This window comes from Giraffa tippelskirchi, chromosome 1, assembly GCF_054371585.1.
Source record: "Giraffa tippelskirchi isolate mGirTip1 chromosome 1, T2T-mGirTip1v1.2.pri, whole genome shotgun sequence".
Classification (NCBI taxonomy): Eukaryota; Metazoa; Chordata; class Mammalia; order Artiodactyla; family Giraffidae; genus Giraffa; species Giraffa tippelskirchi.
This window is the reverse complement of record NC_137275.1, coordinates 204,500,116-204,525,870: the sequence shown is the minus strand read 5'-3', so window position 1 is coordinate 204,525,870 and position 25,755 is coordinate 204,500,116. Positions and strand designations below refer to the sequence as shown.

The window sequence follows — 25,755 nt, the reverse complement described above, 5'->3', positions numbered from 1 at the left end:
ACTGATTTCCTTTAGGATGGACTGGTTGGATCTGCTTGCAGTCCAAGGGACTCTCAAGAGTCTTCTCCAACACCACAGTTCAAAAGCATCAATTCTTTCGTGCTCAGCTTTCTTTCTAGTCCAACTCTCACATCCATACATGACTACTGGAAAAACCATAGCCTTGACTAGACGGATCTTTGTTGGCAAACTAATGTCTCTGCTTTTTAATATGCTGTCTAGGTTAGTCATAACTTTTCTTCCAAGGAGTAAGCGTCTTTTAATTTCATGGCTGCAGTCACCATCTGCAGTGATTTTGGAGCCCCCAAAAATAAAGTCAGTCACTGTTTTCACTGTTTATCCATCTATTTGCCATGAAGTGATGGGACTGGATGCCATGATTTTTGTTTTCTGAATGTTGAGCTTTAAGCCAACTTTTTCACTCTCCTCTTTCACTTTCATCAAGAGGCTCTTTAGTTCTTCTTCACTTTCTGCCATTAGGGTGGTGTCATCTGCATGTCTGAGGTTATTGATATTTCTCCCAGAAATCTTGATTCTAGTTTATCCCAATGGTTAAGGTGAGAAAAGACGACTCACCTAAAACCTCTTGGAGAGAGAGATGGCATCTCATCCTTTCCACCCAGGCCCCTCCACCTTACCCAGCCCACCCCATCTCTCCCCACCCCTAAGCAGCCTTTCCCATTCCACAACCCCCACCTAGCCACCCTTCCTCATCTCATCTATCCTATCACCTCTCAATCATCCCCTTTCCACACCACCTCTCCCCATTCTAACCTACCTTACTCACTTTGAGCTAGTTAAGGTGGCAAGGGTCTCATCCTTTCTACAAACTATTCATATGAAAAGCTTTTTTAAAAAAAATATTTGTATTATATTTACTTCTAAAATTTAGTGACATTCAGTGAAGAGTTGCTGAAGCACAGGAGAAGCATTCCCGGGATGAATAAAGCAAGCAGAAGGGAAGCAGCACAGTCTTTGAAGAGCCCACTCTGTCCCACAGCTGACCCTTTTCCTTACATGTATTTGCCCCATTCATCCCAACCAGACTGCAAGTGCCTCATTTTCTCCATGGCCTGCTCAAGGCTGTCATGTCACTGTGGTCGGGAAAGGAGTTTTTAATTAACAAGGAATTTCCATCTGCCAATGGTGCCCCCCTGCCCAGTGTGTGTCTGGAGTTTGCCAGCATTTGTGGCTTCCCTAAGGATGCAACCCTCTTGTTCAAGTAGCAGTGGGTGACTCCTGACTCTAGATTCAGACTTGCTCTGGTTCCTCTCAACTTTGCCACTTCCTGGCACTGTGATCTTTCAAAGTTTTTGTAAACATTCTGATCCTCGGTTTCCTCATCTCCAAAATGCACACAGTCCACCTCCCGGGGATCCTGAGAGAAGACACCACATGCTCTCATCGCTATCTGAAATTATTATGCCAAACAACATGAAACTGCTGACATTTAACTATTTTCAACTAAGAAAACTATAAGTTCATCCTTCTTTTGATATGTCTATGTGCTTACTCTCTCTCCCTGCAGTAGAAGTTTAGCTTTTATTTAGTGTCCTGTTCCTAATATCTAAACAGTGACTGAACATGACATGTGATCAATAAAAATGTGTTGAATGAATGAATGACATGTTTAGAGCAATACAGCAAATATTCAATAACAGTGTTGGTATTATTATTATCATCATTATTATTATCAGCAATAGCAGCAATCAGCAAAGCAAGAAGATAGAATGAAATACCAGATAATATTGGGGTAAGTGAAAATCAATGCTACATTACCAAAAATTTCACCCTTTTCAGTAACGTTAGTTTGTTGCATCAAACCAGTGTTTCTTTTCAGCTAGAAAACCTGTCCTGAATGGAACTGCTTGATATTGATAATTAGAATAATCTCAATTAACAGTCGATATTATCATATACAGAAATTTGGAAAGAGTGAGTGAACTGCAAAATTAAATCCATGATAAAGAACCTATCCAGATTTGCTGAACACCTACTATGTGTAACCTGGCAAACCAGGTGCAGCCTCAGCACTTTGTAGGTTTAAGACTCTAAACAAGCCTGCTTGTAGGGATTCCATCCCTATTCCACGGGTGAGGAGCCAACCCTGAGAAGTAATGAGAACCTAGGATGCTCCTCTCTGGTGAGAGGTAATTATGAGCTGGTACCTACGGATCCCTTTACTCACCTGCTAGGTTAGGAACCCCACCTGTAAATAAGGCTCTGCTGCTTGGGTCAGGAGACTGCCGTCCAAAGATCAGGCCAGGACGGCTGCTCAGAGAGCCCCAAGAGAAAAATTTGATTTGGAGACAATTCAGAGAGACAAGCCCAGAGAACAAGTGATGCTGTGAGCCTTCAGCTACAACTGTCATTTTGCAGCCCCCAGTCCACTCTGGGCTCCACGGACGTCCCCATAAACATGGCCATGCTGCCTCCAGTGCCAGAGTCTGGCCTCCACTGCTCTGATAGGGGCTTCACCAGCACCGGTGGCCCATTCCCGCCCTCTGCTCCCTACAGCACCCTCCCCGGTAGGCTCCTCACACCGTCTCAGGGGCCGCTAGGGGACAGACGAAGGCACCTGTGTGGGTCTGGTCAATGGAATGGCCTTGAGACTTCACCTGTACACAGCTTGTGCCAGATGTTGTAACCTCTCATTTATTCCTCACAAAGTGGGTGACTGCATCAACATATATTAGCAAGCAGAGATCGAACACCAAACTGAGGCCTATCAGAAAGCAGACGCCTATGTTCCTCAGCCCCAGAACTCTCTTTCTGTCCTAAAGGCAGCCGGGCTTGGGCCCAGGCCTCAGACAGGTGCAGGGTGTGCCTGTGTTCCTTCACTGCGTCCGACTCAGGCCCCTCCCTCTGGCGGGTATTAGCATTACTGCCCAGAGGCAGACGGGCAGAAACCTTGCGGGGCCCAAGTGGAAGCAGTTGCCTCAGTTTCATGCTTTCTTCCGGTCTGCCATGTGGTCAGGGAAATTCACCCCGGGGTTAAACGCTTCCTCCCCCAGGAAGTCCTCCCAGAATTCGTCCAAGCCTCTTCCGTATTCCTGTGGTAATTTTTATAGGCTTGCTGTCACCTGACCCACTGCCTCGTGACTCTGGCCCTCTTTCCCTAGTCGTGGCTTTTTGGGCACCTGTGATGCACACACCCCCATCTATCACATTCTCGCACGCAAATAATGACGAATGAGGCGCAAAGCACGAAACTACTTCGGTTGGTGGTAAGCCCTGAGTAACTACGTAGAAGTAAGGCGGAAGGACTCAAGCCTGCTACATCCAAAGCCCGGATGCGTTTGCACGCAGGCAAGCTGGTGTTTTCAAAGAGAATTCTAAACTGAGAAAACACTAACTCCCTCCCTGCCAGGCCTCGCCCCTCTGGGGGTGGAAGTCTTCGAAAGGCTCAGCCTGAGAAACGTGTTCAGAACAAATAAATTTAGAGCGAGCCGTAAGGCTGAAATCATGTTAGCCATTCTGTGCCGGCAGGATGTACACAGGGACGGGCAGGCAGGCTGTTCACACCCACTGCTCCCCTTTCTAATTCTGAGAGTCAACCAGCCTCGGGAAAGATTTTTACAGATTTCTTCCTTTTCCTGGCATGTTGAACTTAAATCGACATTAGACGTGTTTCTTCTGTAGTGAAAAAGGAATTCTCCGATATCATAGGGGAGGAGTCTAATTGGCGAGATAAGATCCTGGAGCCTGAAGGCACCTGAGCAAAAGTCAGCCTTGTTTTTCATGTCACCTGCCAGGTATCAAGCGCACATCTTAACACCTTTGATACAATGGGTGTGCAGATAAATAAGAGTGAAAGTCACTCAGTCATGTCCCACTCTTTACGACCCCATGGACCGTAGCCTGCCATGTTCCTCTGTCCACGGAATTCTCCAGGCCAGAATACTGGAGGGGGTAGCCCATTCCCTCCTCCAGGGACTTCCCAACCCAGTGATTGAACCCAGGTCTCCCACATTGCAGGCAGATTCTTTACCGTCTGAGCCACCAGGGAAGCCCAAGAAAACTGGAGTGGGTAGCATATCCCTTCTCCAGGGTTTCTTCCTCACCCAGGAATCGAACCGGGGTCTCCTGCATTGCAGGTGGATTGTTTACCAGATGAGCTACCAGGGAAGCCAGGGCCCTTCCAAATTCATCCTCTGGATCTGCAAGGTGAGAAAGCTGCAGAACCAAAGTCCTGCCCATTTCGTGCAGCATGTGGGATCCATGCCATGGTCCAAGAGGAAGCGATCACCTCAAAGCTGAACAGAAGATGTTCAGACCCCCTCCCTGCCTGAGTGTTTCCAGCTTCCTCCTGGTAAGATAGTGTGATCAGACCCCAGGTCATCCCCAGACCATGTATAGTTCTCCCAGAGGCAGAGCTGCCCAGCGACTTACCTGCCCTTCTTCCTCTGCATCCATCTCCTGTCCCCACAGCTCCCATGGGCTGAACGCCACCCTGAGGATGGGAAATCTTCTACAAACAACACAAATAGCTCATTAGTAAATGTGGCCTTTCCCCAAACCTCAGCCTGGGCACTGATCCACTCCCCCATGAGCTGGTGATGAAATGGCCACGTGACACAGAAGTTTGATGTGAGATGGCAAAGGGCTGTGGTGGACGTCGTGGGGGTGGAGGAGGCCAGGGTGCCCAGCCCCGCAGCCTGGTCGGTCCCTCTCTCGCAGGAAGTCCAACAAGGGCTTGCGGTGGCAGGAGGTCTTCATGCACACGAGGAGAGACACCACAGCTGGGATGGATGCCCACAGATGAGGATGCTGGGGGAGTCAATGGAGCTGAAGGACGGTGTGGTGAAAGGTTTTACCTTGGCCTTTTTCTTTTTTTGAGAACATTGAGAGAATGTTGGGAGCCAGAAGTGACTGGACAAGCGAGCGTTACCAAGGCTGCCAAGTTGACTCGGGGAAGAGAGGGTGGATGGAGAGAAAAAGCCGGACTGAGGCTGTCCAGCTAGCCCTCTTTCAGGCTGAGGATGGACCCCTCCACTCACCTAACTGGCAAGAGACCTCCGCAAGCCAGGCCGCCGTTCTCACTGTATCAGGAGCATCCGTGATCGATCTTTAACACCTCGTCTGCAGGCTCCCTTCTCCCTCTGGCTGCCAGGGCGTGCTGGCTATTTTGTTCAAAATCATGGCCCTATAGCCATCACAGTGCCCAGCACTGCCAGACCAGTTCCACACTGTCACACATCTACCATCTAAGCAAACTCCCTGAGGGAAACATCGGACATAAAAGACCCCAACATCACAACGTTCAGTCTGACTCACCAGCTCATGGCTGAGTCTGTGTCCATTACACTCCGCCCCCTCAGGCTGTAGTGATGTGAGAAAGTTGTGGCCAGGTGACTCTGAACTTCAATTCATGCTAGCATCCGTGATAAAAGTCTTCAGAGACCCCCATCGATAGGTTGAATCAGAACAAAAGGAGGGACTTCCTTAGTGGCCCATTAGCTAAGACTCTGTGTTCCCAATGCAGGGGGACTGGGTTCAATCCCTTGTCAGGGAACTAGACCCCACATGCTACGACTAAGAGTTGGTGTACTACAAGTATAACCTGGTGCAGCCAAATAAATAAATATTTTTTTAAAAGAACAAAAGGAAATACCTTCCTTAAAGAAGGATGTTGTCCTTACACAAATTTTGAGTTTGGTTTCAAACCAAAAAGATTTCATACATGTTCCTGGGGAATTTTCAAAACACCTGAAGCAGAACCCTCCAGCATGCGGATGCTAAGTGGAGTGCTAGGGAGCAATCTCATCCATGGACAGTGATGGTCAAGGTCTGGGCTAAACCTGTATCTTCAGGCCCCATTGAAACTATGACAGCTTTAAAATAAGGGAAAGTGGCAGGTTAGCTCAGTTGGTTAGAGCATGGTGGTAACAAAATAAGGGAGATGAAAAACCTAAACTAGATTCAACTGTTTTCTCTCTACAGTTTGAAAAAAGCAAGTTTGTGTTGGTCTCTGCTCAACATTTTGTACATTTACAGGAACTCACCCAGGAAGTGTAGCAAAGCCATGCACACTGAGTTCATGTGTCTATGCGAGGCTGAGTGGAAAGCAAACTTGACGGTTATTGGATGAATCCCAGCACTGCAGGAGGTCAGCTGGGGTCGTTTAGAACCAAAACTACAACGGACCATCACACTTACTGTTGGAGAAGGACCAGCTTGCTGAGTGCTCTGGGTCTAATCGCATATATATTTATAGCCTTCCATGCCCTAAAAACAGCTTAAGGTGACTTCCAATAATAAATCAAACTTAACACGGTAAATCAAATTAGCAGATGGGAAGGGGAAAGAAAGTAAGGCCTTACTTTTCCTGTGGCCATGGCACATGGGCGCTTCCTGTCCCCCTGCAGGGTGGCCTGACAGGCTGCTCACTGAGTCAGACCAAAAGCACACTCGCCACCCCGCCCCATCTAACGAGGCGTCACACTCTGGCAGGAAGTGCAGTAACTCGGTCCAAGCCATCCCCCGAGGCACAGGGTGTGGTCCCCATGCGCAGAGTGGCGGGTTCCCACAGTAGTGGCTGTCAGCATTCTGCCACAGTCTCCTCAAGTGAAGACCCAGTGGCTTAACGCAGATGAAAGGGTAGGTATCTGATTGACTTCCAGCTGGGGAGCTGAGTCCTCCCTGCTTCAGGCCCCCACCTTCCCCAGGGTGACACCAAGCCGAGACCCTCCCCCACAGCCCTCCGGGGCTGCACAGCGCAGTGAGATCCATGCCGGGAGAAAGGCGGTTCCCCACGTGGGTTTCAGGTTTCACAGACCAAGAGGTGGCGCTGGTGATGGGGCAAACAACAGAGGGCAGCTTCCTCAAGCTCCTGAGTGGCCCAGCTTCTGCCGTGGGCTTCCTGTATGGCCTTAATAGTGCTGAGTCATAAGGGTGTCGGGAGGCATGCTGACAGGGGTCACACTGTGGGGTCGGAACTTAAGGGAGTCACCCTCTTCAAGGCCATGCAGGTGCAGGGACCAGGGACACATTGGGAAGCTAGTTCTTCTCAGTTCAGTTCAGGTCAGTTGCTCAGTAGTGTCCGACTCTTTGCAACCCCATGGACTGCAGCATAACAGGTTTCCCTGTCCATCACCAACTAGTTTTTCTGCAACAGTTTTTTCTTCATCTGTCAAGGGTCTCTGTTCCCTGAGCAGACTTTCATAAATACAGTAAGTCCCCACGTATGATCCTTCAAGTTGTGTGTGTATGCGAGCGCTCAGTCTCTTCAGTCATGCCCAACTCTTTGTGACCCTATGGATGTAGCCTGCCAGGCTCCTCTGTCCATGGAATTCTCCCAAGCAAGAATACTGAAGTGGGTTGCCATGCCCTTCTCCAGGAGATCTTCCCAACCCAGGAATCGAACTCGGATCTCCTGCATCTCCTGCACTGCAGGCGGATTCTCTACTGCTGAGCCATCAGGGAAGCCCACACCTTCAAGTTGCGAACTTGCTAAGATGTGAACATGGTTCACATGTCCAAATCACATAAACTAGTTCACACATGCGGCATACGCTGTCTCATGGTGCATCCTCTACCAGTGGTTGTGCTTTTGTGTACTTTACTACAGTATTGTCTAGAGTATAGAGGTACAGTATCTTTATTTCAAGTTCAGGATGCCTAGAAGCAAGCATTACAGCAGCAGTGATGTAGCGGGTACTACTGTACTTTTCAAGGTACTGTACTGTAAGATTAAAAATGTTTTATTTATTTTTTGTTTGTTTTTTAATATATTATTTGTGTGAAAAGTATTTTAAATCTCTTACAGTATAGTACTATATAGCTGGGCTTCCTAGGTGGCTCAATGGTAAAGAATCTGCTTGCCAATACAGGAGGCACAGGTTCAATCCCTGGGTCAGGAAGATCCCCTGGAGAAGGAAATGGCAATGCACTACAGTCTTCTTGCCTGGAGATCCCCATGGACAGAGGAGCCTGGCGGGCTACTATCCATAAGGTTGCAAGAGTTGGACACGACTTAGGGACAACAACAACAGTAGAACTTAACTACAACATTAGGTTTCCCTACAACCTTTTAAGAATGCCTTTAGTATATAAAGCACACCAAGATGGTAGAATTTAATCACAGGTGTGTTTAACACTCAGCTGCCACACAGACTTTAAATTGTGCCACATCCACAGGACACCATTGAGCATTCTTGTCCTGGGTGTGAAGGCTTCTTTCTGATGTTGATTGTCAAACCGTTTCCTACAAGTGCCGTCTGGCTCTTAACTAAATAAGAAACAGGTCACATGATAAAAATGAGGCAAAAGACAAAAAGCATCACAGAGAAAAGCAAACATAGTTTTCAAAAAGTCTAATAAATCCAAAAGAATGTATATATATATATATATATAACGGAATCACTTTGCAGTATAGCAGAAATTAACACGATATCATAAATCAACTATATTTCAATTAAAATAAATATATTGATTTTTTTTAAAGTCTAATAAACCCAAGGCAATTCTGATATAATCAGAGTACAACACTAAGTTTCCTGAGTCAAGGAATGGCACTTCACTTGGCCCATTACATTGCTGCCTTTCTGCTAGAATCTAAATGGGATGGAATTGGATGTCTGCTTCACAGCTTTTTTCTACCACTACTATTATTTTATCTGCCCATTTGGCACCCAAAGAGTACCCAGACCTTGATTCAAAGGCACACTGGGATTGCTACTGGCCCCCCTGCCCACCTCCATTCCTAAAAAGCAGGGCTTGGCTATTTGTATGTGCATCTTTCTCCCCCAAAACAGGAGGTCTGGCAAAGCAGGACAGCTCATGTTGACCAGTGCATGACATGTGCACAGCCATGGTAAAGACTCAATAAATACATCAGAAGAATTAAAATGACATAAGATTATCTAGGAAGTTCTAGGACCTGTAAAGAAAATTCAGTAGAAATGGTCGACAATTCCCTTTAAAAAACAACGACACCATACACAACATTGTAAATCAAATATACTTCAGTTTTTTGAAATTAAAAAAACAAAACAGCTGCCACCCCCGATGAGAAGGTGACCAGGGTCAGGGGTTCCAGTGTCTCTAGGTTCATGGCTAAGCATTCTGCCCACACCCTCCACACAGCACTGCCTTCTCACAGCTGGGATGAATGAGTGATTGACTAAACACTCAAACTTTTATTCTAACTGCTCTCACTTCAAAGTACCATTCTTTTGCCTTGGCAATATCCATAAACCATTTTCTACAAATACGTGGAGATGGATTCTCCCTTTGGTGTAGATCGCTACTGTGTTCACAATAAGTGTGTCTTGAGTTGCTTGAGAGAGAAGGAGAACATCAACTCTTTTGAACATGAATTTCTTCAACGAGCAAGAAGAGGTTTCATTGTGATGCTTAAAACGTAGAACTGAGGTATGTAAATTACTGAGTAGCTAATTACCACAAATAATTGCTTTCTAAAGCTCAATCTTTAGTTTTTGGCTTGCTAATGCAAAGATATCCAACAGACAAATTTGAATGAAATAAAACTGAGGCATTTTTTGAGGTCACTGTTTAAATTAAACAATGCCACTACTGCCAAAGCAATATAAGCTCATCGCGTTCTGAAATGTAGCTATTTCACAGACCCAGTCTTAGCTTTCTGGTTCTCTTCTTCAAGATGACTTGAAATTGGCATTTTTCTAAAGGTACAAGCTCTACTAGTCTATGAATTTTATAAAAACATATTTAAAAACAGAATTGGCCCTCAAGAAGTTTAATCTGGTTTAAAATATATAAACCTGTTCAAAATCACTGATACCTTAAAAGAATACATCTGCTTTCTAAATTATTACTCCCATTAAGATTTCTGCTTCCAACTTTGTGAATTTTATTCTCTGTGTATACCATTGGAAATTCTCTCTTGACATCTTGATTTAAAAAAAAAAAAGAAATAACAGAGATTTTAAAATATCAGTCTGGTCTTAGAGTTTCATTTATTAAAGAAACAAACATAAACACTCCATTTGTCTGCAACTTAATTATAAAAAGAGTTTGGAAGTGAGGAGTGTTCTTCAGGAGGCTTGTGTCAAGACATACACGTCACAAACATAGATAAACACTCGGGAGACTTGAGACAGTGGGTCCTGACTCCCTGTCACTGGTCACCAGCACTCAAGGGGTAGACTTTCCCTCTGGAAATTTCTAGTGGTTTACTTAAGAAATCATTCCTTTCTCAAGCAAAATCACAGGAGTCCATTTTCAAGAGGGCTTACCTGGTAATTTGTGTCCTTGTACTGAAGTCAAGTGACCTCATTGAGCGAAGAACTTCAATGCACCCCAGATACTGCAAGGAGAGAAAACGTAAGTCATGAGTCAGAGAACTGAGATGAACAGACGATTCCTAACTAAAGCAAAGTCATTTGGGGAGCCACACACATTTTTTCAACCACATTATAACTTTTTATTCATTGTGACAGTTCATTTTGTTTCTACAGACATAATAACTCGCACCTATAAGAAAACATCCTGAGAGCTTACATTTGGCACTATAACTTTCATGAAACCCATTAGTATGTTCACTTTCTTTAGCAATACATCTTCAAAAACTTTTGTTGAGGTATAACTTGTATGTCATAAAATGCAGAAATCATAAATATACAACTCAATGATCATTTAAACATGTACCTGTCATATAACCACCACCCAGCATCCCAACATCCCATTTCTAGTCCTTTACTAAATTTCCAGAAGTTTATAATATTTAAAGAAAAAATGAAAACACTATAATACCAACATTTTGGCCAACCCTACACTCCATTATTTAGTAAATACATTTTGGGTTTTGAATAAACTATAGATTACCCCAAAGGTGTTTTATTTTGGTTTACCAGAAAGACCTCTTCTGAATTATTTAACATAAATTTTCAGAATTTCAACTTAACATCTAAATTTGTAGCTAAATTTGTTTATCAGTTTTATACATGAGAATGTATGTGTGTATGTGAATATATGGCCACAGTTAAAGCTACAGACAAACAACTAGAATGGAAGAGATAGAATATTCGTGTTCCAAAGCCCTTGGGGGAGTTTGAAGGTACAGATGTTTTATACTAATGACTTTAAATTTAGACTTAGCAGGAAGGGACCTCATGGTGTAGTACAGAAAAGACTGCATTTAAATTATACAGAAAACCTGAATTTGAGCCTGGCTCTGTCATATCTTCTTATATAACCTCAAGCAAAACTTTAAACTTCTCTGAAATGTGACTATTACTCCAACCACTGCACAGTCACAGAGTTATTTAAATACACCACCTCCACCAGTTAAGTGGGTACCGTGAACAGTCACACAGACATATGAATAAGATGACCACCAACCTTGCAGAGTCATGTGATTAAAGGGACAATATCACAGAATCATGTGAATACCGAGACCAGCATCACAGGGTTACATAACTACCACCACCACCACCAAAGTCGAAGACTTACGCAAATACTACGTCCATCATCACAAACGTACATGAGTACCACGACCAACATTGCAGAGTTATGTATACTACAACGAGGTCACAAGTCACAGGAAAACGATGAACAACAGTGCATGATTATGTGACTACCACTATCGCTATTATAGACTTGTGTGGATGCCATCATCACTACAGCAGGGTTATATGATGACCATTGTCACCAAGATATGTGGAGACCACAACACACTTTGCTGAGTTACAGGATTATCAAGACCAGCACTGTCACAATTATGTGAACATCACAACCACATCCCAGAGGTATGTGACTACCATCACCAGCAACATTACAAAGTGAAGTAATTATTTCAACCAAAGTGGCAAAGTTGTGTCAATAACTCTGAGATGTGTGACGACCATCACCACCACCACTGCAGTTATGGAAACCTCCATGCCCACCACTGCAGATGTGTGAATATGACATGACCACTGCAGGTCAGCTAGTTTCTATGCCCACCATCACAGAGCTATTGAAGACCATTTTATAACACTGCAGAATTATATGATACCACCAACACCACCATAGCAAGATGTGAATTCTGTGAATGCTCTCTCAGTTATGGGAATATCACTACCTCACAGTGCCATGTTAATGCCAACACAACCATCATTGTAGAGCTGTGTAAATTCCATGCCCAGCTCCTGGTGTTATCTGAATTACACCATCACCATCCTCACAAGATCTGTGAATAACAATATCAATGCCACACAATTATGCCAACATCATGACAAAATAACATCTTAGGATTATGAATACTGTGATGAATTGCAGTGTCTATGAACACAACCTTCCCCAGGGATGCAGGGTCATGTGAATACAAGATCTTTGCCACACAGTTATTTGAATATCACCTGTTGGGCTCAACCCTACAGGCCTGCAAGCCCTGCACTTGACCTGCTTCAAGACCCAAGAAAGAGCTGGTGTCAGCAACAGAGACATCGATGGCTTAATGGATGGGGGGAATCTCACATGTCTGAAGCAAGGTCCTGGAGCAACAACCCACCGTGTGCAGCAGACAGCGGGCAGAACAGGGCAGTAGTCTTCGCTCCTAGGGGGAGAGGGAGGTTACCAGTTATAGGGGGAACTGACATCAGGTTGGCTATCAGTTACCAGGGAAAACCAGCAGGGGAGCATGTCCGTAACGGCCCATTTGATAAGGTATCATGGTGGAGATGCTCTAAACCAAAACTTAGAATGATCACCACCTGGGGCCGGGGGCAAGGATGTGGGAAGGTCAGTCATGTAAGTAGGGTGTAGGTATAGCTGGCACTGGTCAAGCAGGTGATGGACAGAGAGCAAGAAAACAGCCATCTTGGGTAGCTGGATCATCCACCACCTCTGCCCTGACAATGATGATATGTGAAATGCGAACACCTGGCCAACCTCAAAGGGCCATGGAAATAACATCAGCAACATCGTAAAGTCATATGAATGCACCTATCACAGTGGCATATTATGTGTATGCAAATACCACCACCGTGGCTGGGCTGTGTGGGTACCATGACCAACATCACAGCTATGGGAGCTGTGGGAGCTGTGGGAATAGACAGCCAATGGTGAGGTTATGAGAAGACTATCACTAACACAACCACCGAGTTATGTGATTACCACAGCCAACACCACAGGTTGTGTAAACAGCATAAACAACATCCAACGTCATTTCAAGGCTATCAGCACCACTGCAGATATGTGAATATCATGTCCACCACAGCAGAATTATATGAAGACCATCTGCACCCACTCCACAGGATAACTGATAACATGCTCAACACTGCAGAGGTAGATAACACTACCACTTAGATCCTTGCAGAGTCACATGAATACCACAGCCACCAACTCTGCAGAGTTATATGAATATGACCACAACCAACACCACAGATCCTTGTGAATACCACCACCAACACTAACGCAAAGCTATGTGAATTCCTTGACGACTGTGCAGAGTAACGTGTAGACTAACTTCTCAGAGTTATGTTATTACCACCACCACAACCTTCACAGGTATACCAGTACCTCCACTGCTGTCACAGTTATATGAAGACCATGTCTGACTTCAGGGAATTATATAGGATGACCAATACTGCCACATTCACAGAACTATGTGAACATCACCACCAACACTGCCAAGCTGAACTACCCTCCCGAGGGTCTGTAGCAATTTGTTCTGTCCCCACCAAAGTCTAAGCAAGTTTACTTCTCTACCCTTTGTAACAGTGGACAACATCAATCTTTTGAAACTTTGCCTCTCGTGGGCAAAAGTATTTCTTTTTTATTGTTGTTTTCATTTGAGTCTCCCTGTCATCTAATCAGATTGTGTAGTTTTTTCATTTGTTTATTGGCTATTTGCACTTCTTTTGCTGTTAACTGACTGTTCATATCTTTGGTCCAGTTTTCTATTAGGTTCTTCATCTTTTTCCTCTAGAATAATGTGATGTTAATCTCCCATTCGATCATTTTTCTTTTGATGGTCAGTTTCTGTTGCTGCTGCTGTTGCTAAGTTGCTTCAGTCGTGTCCGACTCTGTGCGACCCCAGGCAGCCCACCAGGCTCCGCCATCCCTGGGATTCTCCAGGCAAGAATACTGGAGTGGGTTGCCATTTCCTTCTCCAGTGCATGAAAGGGAAAAGTGAAAGTGAAGTCGCTCAGTCGTGTCCGACTCTTAGCAACCCCATGGACTGTAGCCTACCAGGCTCCTCTGTCCATGGGATTTTCCAGGCAAGAGTACTGGAGTGAGGTGCCATTGCCTTCTCCTGGTCAGTTTCTACATTTTAGCTAAAAGAACTTGTTGCCATAGTAATATGGTAATAATTACTGTGATTACACATCTATCCTTTCTGGTGTGGCTTTGGAATGCCCTATCTTGCATGAGAAGGTCTTGTGTCTACAGATTCTCATAATACCCTTCCAAATTTTATTTTAAGAATATTTATTATTTACCTATCTATGCTTTCACTTTATTTAATGGTTTTCATTTAGCTTTTTAATCTATTTGGGATTTATTTGTCTATATAGGCTATGGCATGAATTATAATGCTAGCCTCCAAATGGACTACTACTTATATGAGTTGTTGTTCAGTTGCTAACTCATGTCCAAATCTTTGCAACCCCATGGACTACAGCATGCCAAGCTACCCTGTCTTTCACTATCTCTGAGAGTTTCCTCAAACGCATGTCCATTGAGTCAGTGATGGCATCCAATCATCTTATCCTCTGTTGTCCTCTTCTCCTCCTGCCCCCAATCTTTCCCAGCATCAGGTCTTTTCCAATGAGTCGGCTCTTTGCATCAGGTAGCCAAAGTTTTGGAGCTTCAGCTTCAGTGGCAGTCCTTCCAATGAATATCCACGGTTGATTTCCTTTGGGACTGACTGGTTTGATCTCCTTGCTGTCCAAGGGGCTCTCAAGAGTCTTCGCCAGCACCACAGTTTGAAAGCATTAATTCTTCAGCCATCAGCCTGCTTTATGGTTCAACTCTCACATTCATAATAAATGATTACCAGAAAAACAATAGCTTTGACTATACAGACCTTGAACGGAAAAGTGATGTCTCTGCTTTTGAATATGCTGTCTAGGTTTGTCATAGCTTTTCTTCCAAGGAGAAAGTATCTTTTAATTTCATCTCTGTAGTCACCATCCACAGTGATTTTGGAGCCCAGAGAATAAAATCTGCCACTGTTTCCACGTTTTCCCTGTTTGCCATGAAGTGATGGGACTAGATGCCATGATCTTAGTTTTTAGAAAGTTGAATTTCAAGCCAGCTTTTTCACTCTCCTCTTTCACCCTCATCAAGAGGCTATTTATTTCTTCTTTGCTTTTTGCCATTAGAGTGGCATCATCTGCGTATCTGAGGTTGTTGATATTTCTCCCGGCAATCTTGATTTCAGCTTGTAAGCCATCCAGCCCAGCATTTCACATAATGACTCTGGGGCTTCCCTGGTGACTCAGATGGTAAAGAATCCACCTGCAATGCAGGAGACCCAGGTTCAATCCCTGGATGGGAAAGATCCCCCGGAGAAGGGAATGGCTACACACTCTGGTATTCTTGCCTAGAGAATTCCATGGACAGAGGAGCCTGGCAGGCTATAGTACATGGGGTTGCAAAGACTGGGACACAACTGAGGGACCAACACTTTCACTTTTCACCCTACATATAAGTTAAATAAGCAGGGTGACAATATACAGCCTTGATGTACACCTTTCCCAATTTTGAACCAGCCAGTTGTTTCATGTCCAGTTCTAACTCTGCTTCTTGACCTGCATACAGGTCTCTCAGGAGACAGGTAAGGTGCTCTAATATTCCCTTCTCTTTAAGAATTTTCCATAGTTTGTTGTGATCCACACAGGATAGCTCAGTTAGTAAAGAATCTGCCTGCAAAGCAGGAGACCCCAGTTTGATTCCTGGGTTGGGAAGATCTGTAGGAGAAGGGACAGGCTACCCATTCCAGTATTCTTGGGCTTCCCTGGTGGCTCAGCTGGTAAAGAATCCGCCTGCAGTGCAGGAGACCTGGGTTCAATCCCTGGGCTGGGAATATCCCCTGCAGAAGGGAAAGGCTGACCACTCCAGTATTCTGGCCTGGAGAATTCCATGGACTACAGTCCATGGGGTCTCAAGGAGTCAGACATGACTAAGCAACTTTCACTCTCACTCACTTCATACAGTCAAAGGCTTTAGCATACTCAATAAAGCAGAAGTAGAGGTATGTTTTGTTTTTTTTTTCTTTTTATTGGAGAAGGAAATGGCAACCCACTCCAGTATTCTTGCCTGGAGAATCCCAGGGACAGAGGAGCCTGGTGGGCTGCCGTCTGTGGGGTCACGCAGAGTCGGACATGACTGAAGCAACTTAGCAGTAGCAGAGGTTTTTATGGAATTTCTTTGCTTTCTCTATGACCCAACAGATGTTGACAATTTGATCTTTAGCTCCTCTGCCTCTTCTAAATCCAGCTTGTACATCTGGAAGTTCTTGGTTCATGTACTGTAAAAGCCTAGCTTGAAGGATTTTGAGCATTACCTTGCTAGCATGTGAAATGAGTGAAATTGTGCAGTAGTTTGAATATTCTTCAGCACTACCTTTCTTTGGAATTAGGATGAAAGCTGGCCTTTTCCAGTCCTGTGGCCACTGCTGAGTTTTCCAAATTTGCTGGCATATTGAGTGTAGCACTTGATCCGAACAGCATCATCTTTCGGTAGCTCAGCAGGAATTCCATCACTTCCACTAGCTTTTTTGTAGTTAAGTTTCTTAAGGTCCACTTGACTTCACACTCCAAGATGTCTGGCTCTAGGTTAGTGACCACACCATTATGATTACTCAGGTCATTAAGAGCTTTTGTATATAGTTCTTCTGTGTATTCTTGTCACTTCTTAATTCTTCTGCTTCTGTTAGGTTCTTGCCATTTCTGTCCTTTATTGAGCCCACCTTTGCATGAAATGTCCCCTTGGTATCTCCAATTTCTTGAAGAGATCTCTAGTCTTTCCCATTCCATTTTTTCCCCTCTATTCTTTACATTGTTCACCTAAGAAAGTGTTCTTATCTCTCCTTGCTATTCTTTGGAACTCTGCATTCAGTTGGTTTTATCTTTCCCTTTCTTCTTAGCCTTTCTCTTCTCTTCTCAGCTATTTGTAAGGCTTATACAAGTACTTAAGTAAGTACTTATATGAATATCACTGATTTAATCATTCATTCATGTCTTGCTGGATTAATGTGTCAACTTTGTGGTATATTAAATTCCTATTTCTGCATGGACCTTTATCTGAACTCTCTTATATGTCATTGGTCAATTTCTGAATCTCTGGTGCACATTTTTCCTTAAGAACTTTAAGATCATTTTGGTGAAGTTCTCCCATACCTCAAAAACCATTTGAATTCCATTGAAATTTCATATGCTACCTTGAAAAGAAATTACATTTATTATTAAGATTTTTATCCACAAACATGAGAGTTGTCTCAAATTCAGATATTATTTATTGCCTTTAATAAGACTTTGTAGTCTTTATTGTATAAATCTCATACTTTTATCTGGTGTGTTCCAAGGCATTTTTGGGCTCCAAAATCACTGCAGATAATGACTACAGCCATGAAATTAAAAGATGCTTCCTCCTTGGAAGGAAAGTTATGAACAACCTAGACAGCATATTAAAAAGCAGAGACATTACAATGTCAACAAAGGTCCATCTAGCCAAAGCTATGGTTTTTCCAGTAGTCATGTATGGATATGAGAGTTGGACCATAAAGAAAGCTGAGCACCAAAGAATTGATGCTTTTGAACTGTGGTGGAGAGGACTCTTGAGAGACCCTTGGACTGCAAGCAGATCCAACCAGTCCATCCTAAAGGAGATCAGTCCTGGGTGTTCATTGGAAGGACTGATGTTGAAGCTGAAACTCCAATACTTTGCCCACCTGATGCGAAGAGCTGACTCATTGGGAAAGACCCTGATGCTGGGAAAGACTGAGGGCAGGAGGAGAAGGGGACGACAGAGGATGAGATGGTTGGATGGCATCACCTACTCAATGGACATGAGTTTGGGTAAACTCCGGGAGTTGGTGATGGACAGGGAGGCCTGGTGTGCTGCGGTTCATGGGGTCACAAAGAGTTGGACACTGAGTGACTGAACTGAACTGAACTGAAGGCATTTTTGTATAAATTTTGGTAACCACAGGGAATGAGAGTTTGATTTTTCTATCATGTGTCTACCTGGTTTTTACTACATAGATAATTCAATCAATGGGCTCCAGAGATGTACAAAACTGAAGAATTGTGCAAGCCTGGACAATGGAGCCCAGAAAACCTCCCAGAACTGAAGACAACCTCTTACCACCAAAGAGACTGAAACATAAAACACAGTGTAAAGCCATGGAATTTAGATGCAGATGTTTCCATACAGGAATTCCAGGAAAATAAAAGAAAAAAGTAGAGGGAAAGTTCTCTTTCAGCACCAAATACAGGAAAACAAATAACATAGAAAGGATGAAGAAGAGTACTAAGCCAAGACTCTTATATCCGCCCAAACTAGCATTCAAATAGGAGGGCAAAGCAAAGACTCAGAAAGTTAACCACCCACAGACGTTCTCTGAAAGAATTATTTCAGGAAAACAAGGACTACAAAAAAGAGAAGGATGTGGGCTGCAAGAAACAATGATAAGAAAAGAATCAACAAAATTTACAGGTACACTTTATGCCTAAGCAATTATTGACGCATAACTAAATTTTTTTTTATACTGGCGGGAAGCTAAAATCTCAGATGATCTCAGTATGGTAGGGGCCAGAGAAAAAAAGTGGCTGAGGAGGATAAGGGAAACTTGCTAAAGGAGACCGGACCACATAAGCATATGAACATGAGGATGCTTGGTTCACTGAGTCCACCTTCAGAGACCTAGGGCACAGAGAGGAGACAAAGATGGTGCAGGTACTGCTGGGAAGAGCAGTGGGAAGGAGGAATGGTTCAGAAGGAGTATTAGCTTTGAATCCTTCTATGTTGTTTAGACATTTTATATAGCAAGAACATGTTCGTTTATTACCCATACAATTACAAAATGAGGGAAAATTAAAAATATTTTCCACCAAAAGAAATAGACCATGCTTGATAAACTTGGACCTTCAAGCCATGATGCAGATGGGCCAAAAAGTTATTAAGCTCATCTGGTGTCTCAAATGACAAAGCATCTTAACCAGCGTTCCCAGGTCCTCTAGAGAGCTACCTTGTTCTGATGATGCAATAGTGAGTGAAGTGATCCATGAAACCAGCCACACCTCTCAGGTAGGCTACTTCTATGATGGGTGTCTTTGAACTCCAGCCTCAGAGTTGGTCAAGGATGTATGTGTGATCCCAGCCAGGCTAAAAAGTCACAGTCCTGGGGGTTTTGGTGGAACTGTCTGGACCAGAGCAGCTTCTGAGAGCGGTGGTGGTGGTATTCAACTCTTGCGACCCCATGGACTGTAGCCCACCAGGCTCTTCTGTCCAGTTAATAGTAACTGTTCCTCAGTCCCCATACCTTTACCTCCAGAGGTTAGAAGAATTTATGAGTAACTAACCCTGGTGACTTCTAGCTTCAGTGTCTATTAGAGGCCCCATTCCAATTTCATTTGGAATGATGGTAAGCCGAGGCTTATTATTTTCAAGCATGGCCCATAAATGGGGATGTCATCCATTTTGCATGAACTCCTTATTGCAAAATTCAGACTTAAATCGAAGAAAGTAGGGAAAACCACTAGACCATTCAGGTATGACCTAAGTCAAATCCCTTATGATTATACAGTGGAAGTGAGAAATAGATTCAAGGGATTAGATCTGATAGACAGAGTGCCTGAAGAACTATAGATGGAGGTTCGTGACATTGTACAGGAGGCAGGGATCAAGACCATCCGCAAGAAAAAGAAATGCAAAAAGGCAAAATGGTTGTCTGAGGAGGCCTTACAAATAGCTGTGAAAAGGAGAGAAGTGAAAAGCAAAAGAGAAAAGGAAATGTATATCCATTTGAATGCAGAGTTCTAAAGAATAGCAAGGAGAGATAAAAAAGCCTTCCTTGGTGATCAGTGCAAAGAAATACAGGAAAACAATAGAAGGGAAAGACTAGAGATCTCTTCAAGAAAATTAGAGATACCAAGGGAACATTTCATGCAAAGATGGGCACAATAAAGGACAGAAATGCTATGGACCTAACAGAAGAAGAAGATATTAAGAAGAGGTAGCAAGAATACACAGAAGAACTGTACAAAAAAGATCATAATGATCCAGATAATCACTATGGTGTGATCACTCATCTAGAGCCAGACATCCTGGAGTGTGAAGTCAAGTGGGCCTTAAGAAGCATCACTACGAACAAAGCTAGTGGAGATGATGGAATTCCAGTTGAGCTATTTCAAATCCTAAAAGATGATGCTATGAAAGTGCTGCACTCAATATGCCATCAAATTTGGAAAACTCAGCAGTGGCCACAGGACTGGAAAAGGTCAGTTTTCATTCCAATCCCAAAGAAAGGCAATGCCAAAGAATGCTCAAACTACTGCACAATTGCACTCATCTCATGCTAGTAAAGTCATGCTGAAAATTCTCCAAGCCAGGTTTCAATAGTACATGAACTGTGAACTTCCAGATGTTCAAGCTGGATTTAGAAAAAGCAGAGGAACCAAAGATCAAACTGCCAACATCCGTTGGATCATCAAAAAAGCAAGAGAATTCCAGAAAAACATCTATTTCTGCTTCATTGACTACGCCAAAGCATTTGACTGTGTGGATCACAACAAACTGTGGAAAATTCTTAAAGAGATGGGAATAACAGACCACCTGACCTGCCCCCTGAGAAATCTGTATGCAGGTCAAGAAGCAACAGTTAGAACTGGACATGGAAAAACAGACTGGTTCCAAATCGGGAAAGGTTGTATATTGTCACTGTGCTTATTTAACTTATATGCTGAGTATCACGCGAAATGCTGGGCTGGACGAAGCACAAGCTGGAATTAAGATTGCCAGGAGAAATGTCAATAACCTCAGATATGCAGATGACACCAGGCTTATGGCAAAAAGGGAAGAACTAAAGAGTCTCTTGATGAAAGTGAAAGAGGAGAGTGAAAAATTGGCTTGAAAATCAACATTCAGAAAACTAAGATCATGGCATCCATCCGGTCCCATCACTTCATGGCAAATAGATGGGGAAACAATGGAAACAGTGAGAGGCTTTATTTTGGGGGGCTCCAAAATCACTGCAGATGGTGACTGCAGCCATGAAATTAAAATATGCTTGCTCCTTGGAAGAAAAGCTATGACCAACCTAGACAGCATATTAAAAAGCAGAGACATTACTTTGCCGACAAAGGTCTGTCTAGTCAAAGCTATGGTTTTTCCAGTAGTCATGTTTGGATGTGAGAGTTGAACCATAATCAGGCTGAGCGCCACAAAATTAGTTCTTTTGAATTGTGGTGTTGGAGAAGACTCTTGAGAGTCCCTTGGACTGCAAGGAGATCAAACCAATCAATCCTAAAGGAAATCAGTCCTGAATATTCACTGGAAGGACTGACGCTGAAGCTGAAACTCCAATACTTTGGCCACCTGATGCGAAGAGCTGACTCATTTGAAAAGACCCTGATGCTGGGAAAAATTGAAGGCAGGAGGAAAAGGGGACAACAGAGGATGAGATGGTTGGATGGCATCACAGACTTGATGGACATGAGTTTGAGCAAGCTCTGGGATTTGGTGATAGACAGGGAAGCCTGGCATGCTGCAGTCCATGGGGTCGCAAAGAGTCAGACATGACTGAGCGACTCAACTGAACTGAACTGATCCATGTTAGACCTTGAAGAAAATTCTATTATATTTTCAATATTTTATTATTAGCCTACTGAGTAATTTGCCTTTCCCACTTCTGGTATTGGGCAAAAAACATCTCTTAAATGATTTTAAAATGCTTAAGTAATCATTAAATTGTAGCTATTAATAATAAAAGCCTTTTTTTACTGCATGTATTCTAAGTCACTTCAGTCATGTCTGACTCTGTGCAACTCTATGCACTGTAGCTTGCTAGGCTCCCCTGTCCATGGGATTCTCCAGGCAAGAATACTGATGTGAGTTGCTATGCCCTTCTCCAGGGGATCTTCCTGACCCAGGGATTGAACCTGCATCTCTTACATCTCCTGCATTGGCAGGCAGGTTCTTTACCACTAACACCATCTGGGAAGCCTATTGTCTACTAACTTCATGTAAAAAGACCCTACACCATTCACATCATAATTGTTAATGAACACTTATCTGCACCTGTTAGGAGGCTCACATAGAAAGAACTTGAACAGGCATCATGCCTTCGAAGACCTCACAGTTTACTGGTCATTCTTTGACAGCTACTTCATGGGGCAGCAAAAGAAATGTGTCAGAACTAGGATGAAAGACAAATTGTTGGGAAATCTAAGGAGAGGCCATGAAGCAATGTCCAAATGTACTGTGCATATGAGGCAGTGAATCTCAAAGTGTGGTCCCCTGGCCAGCAGCAGCATCTGAGAACCTGTTAGAAATTCCTGCAAGCTCTCCAGGGATTCTGATGTCCACTGAAGTCTGAGATTTGTCTGTATAAATACTGATTTAACATTCCAACCTTTCTTTATCTGATCAATGTTGTACGAAGGCTATGCAAGTTCAAATCTTGGTTTTTCCATTTAATACTTGAAACCTTAGTTTGTTGCTTTTTAGTTAATTCTCCCAGAGCCTTGGGCTTCCCAGATGGCACAGTAGTAAAGAATCTGCCTGCCAATGCAGGAGGTGTAAGAGTTGCAGGTTCAGTCCCTGGGTCAGGAAGATCCCCTGGAGGAGGGCATGGCAACCCACTCCAGTATCCTTTCCTGGGAAATCCCATGGACAGAGGAGCCTGGAGTGCTTTGGTCCATGGGGTCACAAAGAGTCAGACACAACTGAGCGAGTAAGCGAGCACACAAGTGCACACCCAGAGCCTTAGTTTCCTTAAATGAGAACAGTGGTGACAACATGTCTCCTGGATTCGCTGTGAGTATAAAACTCACTTGTAAAATATTTCACATAACTCCTGGCATACACATGGGTTAAGATACCAGTAATATTATTATTTGTACACTTCAGGCCAGGTTCCTGAAGGGTACCTTCATAAATGTGGCTGAGGGTTCAACTAGTTTACATTTAGTTAAAAATGGCATGTGTTTCAGTGTGTTTTATTTTTTTTTCATACTCCAGATAACCTTGAGGGTCTCAGAACTTCGTGGCTTTTGGCTTCTCCTGCTTTCTGCAGTAAACCTGGTAATAGCCCCCAGATAGGGCATCCAAACATCCCAAATCTTGGGAAACCGATGGCATAACATTGGTAACCGGACTCTGTGAAAACCCAAGTTCATGATATTAAAATAAAGAATTTCCAATTGTGTCTGAAGACTTTCTTCAGGAAACAGGAATACATGCAAACAACACTATTGTTAAAAATAATAATTCAAGGGCACAGAATAAAATCAGCTTTCTGGATGAGAGGCGTTAAAAGCAAAAACATCTAGGGTTGGAGACAGAGTTCCTGTAACAGAAGTGAGTGTCAGTGATAGAATAAACTGAGCCAGCTTGTTCAAGAATTCAAAGAAAAAATTTTTAAAGAATTCAAAGAAATAATGGGGTGTGTAGGCAAGAATCCAGAGCCATGAGAAAAACAACTGCAACGCACAAAGATTCTGATAGAAAACTCAATTCATCCAGAGCAGGAGGAAAATAAGGGGAAATGTTCCTTCAATATAGAAGAAAAGAGCGATAACTGCCAACAGCACTAAGACAAAAGTCATCATTTTGTAAAAGAGGGTCTTGATAAAGGTGTTTCTTGGCAACTGCGTGCCTGAGCCAGCTACAGATGAACAGAAAGGGCAGGAAGCCAAAAACATAAAAATAAAATAAAGTTGGGAAAAGATTATCCACAGATCTGTCACCCTCCACCAACTCTGATGGTTCTCGCCTCACCCCAAGAACTGGGACTGCCATCTCAGAAGTCTACCTGGAGCCATAGCCCCAGCCATGAGTGCCTGAGGATGAGGGTGACATCAGAACTGTCTCAGTAGGTGCGTTTTTTCCTGCCCCACCAGGTGTTTTAGGAAGCGAAGGAGACTGGGGGTCAGGGACATATTGCTGGAGCCAGAATTCTAAAAGTTCCCCAATGTGTGTGTGTTAGTTGCTCAGTCGTGGCCAACTCTTTGCAACCTCATGGACTGTAGCCCGCCAGGCTCCTCTGTCCATGGAATTCACCAGGCAAGAATACTGGAGTATGTTGCCATTCCATTCTCCAGGGGATCTTCCCAACCCAGGGATTGAACCCAGGTCTCTTGCATTGCAGGTGGATTCTTTACCATCTGAGCCATCAGGGAAGCCCTTAAAAGGGATGCAGGAATTTATGGACAGAGAGACTCAGGTCCTAGAACGACCAAAAACTGCCAGGAGCTCAGGACTCACAGGAGGGCCAGGATGCCAGGGAAGGTTTACAGTGCTCACTGAAATCTGCCACCTTGAACCAATAACTCCCAGGCCCCCAAATTCATTTCACTCTTGCCAGCTGCTTGGACCCTCCAGAACCTGAGGGGTAACTAACTAACCTGTTAGTGTCAGTGTGCTTCACAAACTGGCAAGCAAAACTTGAGCTACAAACATGCCCTTCACTCTGCAGTTCAGTTCAGTTCAGTCGCACAGTCATGTCTGACTCTTTATGACTCCATGGACTGCAGCACACCAGGCTTTCCTGTCCATCATCAATTCCCAGAGCTTACTCAAACTCACGTCCATTGAGTCAGTGATGCCATCCAATCATCTCATCTTCTGTTGTCCCCTTCTCCTCCCACCTTCAACTATTCTCAGCATCAGGGTCTTTTCAAATAAATCAGCTCTTTGCATCAGGTGGCAGTATTGGAGTTTCAGCTTCAGCATCAGTCCTTCCAATGAATATACAGGACTGATTTCCTTTAGGATGGACTGGTTGGATCTCTTTGCTGTCCAAGGGACTCTCAAGAGTCTTCTCCAACACCACAGTTCAAAAGCATCAATTCTTCAGTGCTCAGCTTTCTTTATAGTCAAGCTCTCACATCTATACATGACTACTGGAAAAACCAAAGCTTTGACTAGACAGACCTTTGTCGGCAGAGTAACGTCTCTGCTTTTTAATATGCTGTCTAGGTTGGTCATGACTTTTCTTCCAACCTCTCTCTTCAGGGAGAGGAAAATGATTACGTGCCCACTCTCAGGGCATGGAGAAACATTCAGACTTTCAAAGGACCCTTCTTGGGCCTTCAGGGGGCTCTAAGGTTGTGTCCTGAGCCCTTAAGTGCTTGTTCTTCAGACCAGATCTGAGTTTTCACCTTGAAGATCCATCTGCAATGGATCATATTTAAAGAAAGATAAAGTTTAGCTTGAAATTCCACGAACCTAAGAAATAGAAGCATGAAAGTGAAATGTGAAAGTCGCTCAGCCGTGTCCAACCCTTTGAGACCCCACGGACTATACAGTCCATGAAATTCTCCAGGCCAGAATACTGGAGTGGGTAGCCTTTCCCTTCTCCAGGGCATCTTCCCAACATAAATCACAATAAAAGACATCTGCAAATACTAAAAAAAAAAGCAGGGCAATATTGTCTTTTATTTAAAATAATAATAATAATATGAACAAATGCATTCTTTTTTTCTCATGTTTTCTCTGCCTAATCAAACACATATCCACATTTCTGTGTGTATGTGTTTATATAGATAAAGGATCTGACAAGATACATACTTGATATGCCACCAGGAATATGCTGAGGGAGAGAAGTGCCCTCGTATTTTGATT

General features: G+C 43.6%; 1 protein-coding gene across 1 annotated transcript in view; it reads right to left on the bottom strand.

The window, feature by feature from the left end:
* SHC3 (SHC adaptor protein 3) overlaps positions 1–25,755 on the bottom strand; it is a 327,593-nt gene that overhangs the window by 127,078 nt on the left and 174,760 nt on the right. The window contains exon 6 of the mRNA XM_081572376.1: positions 10,218–10,288. Coding sequence (XP_081428502.1) covers positions 10,218–10,288 — 71 coding nt within the window. The remainder of the gene's footprint in view (positions 1–10,217; positions 10,289–25,755) is intronic.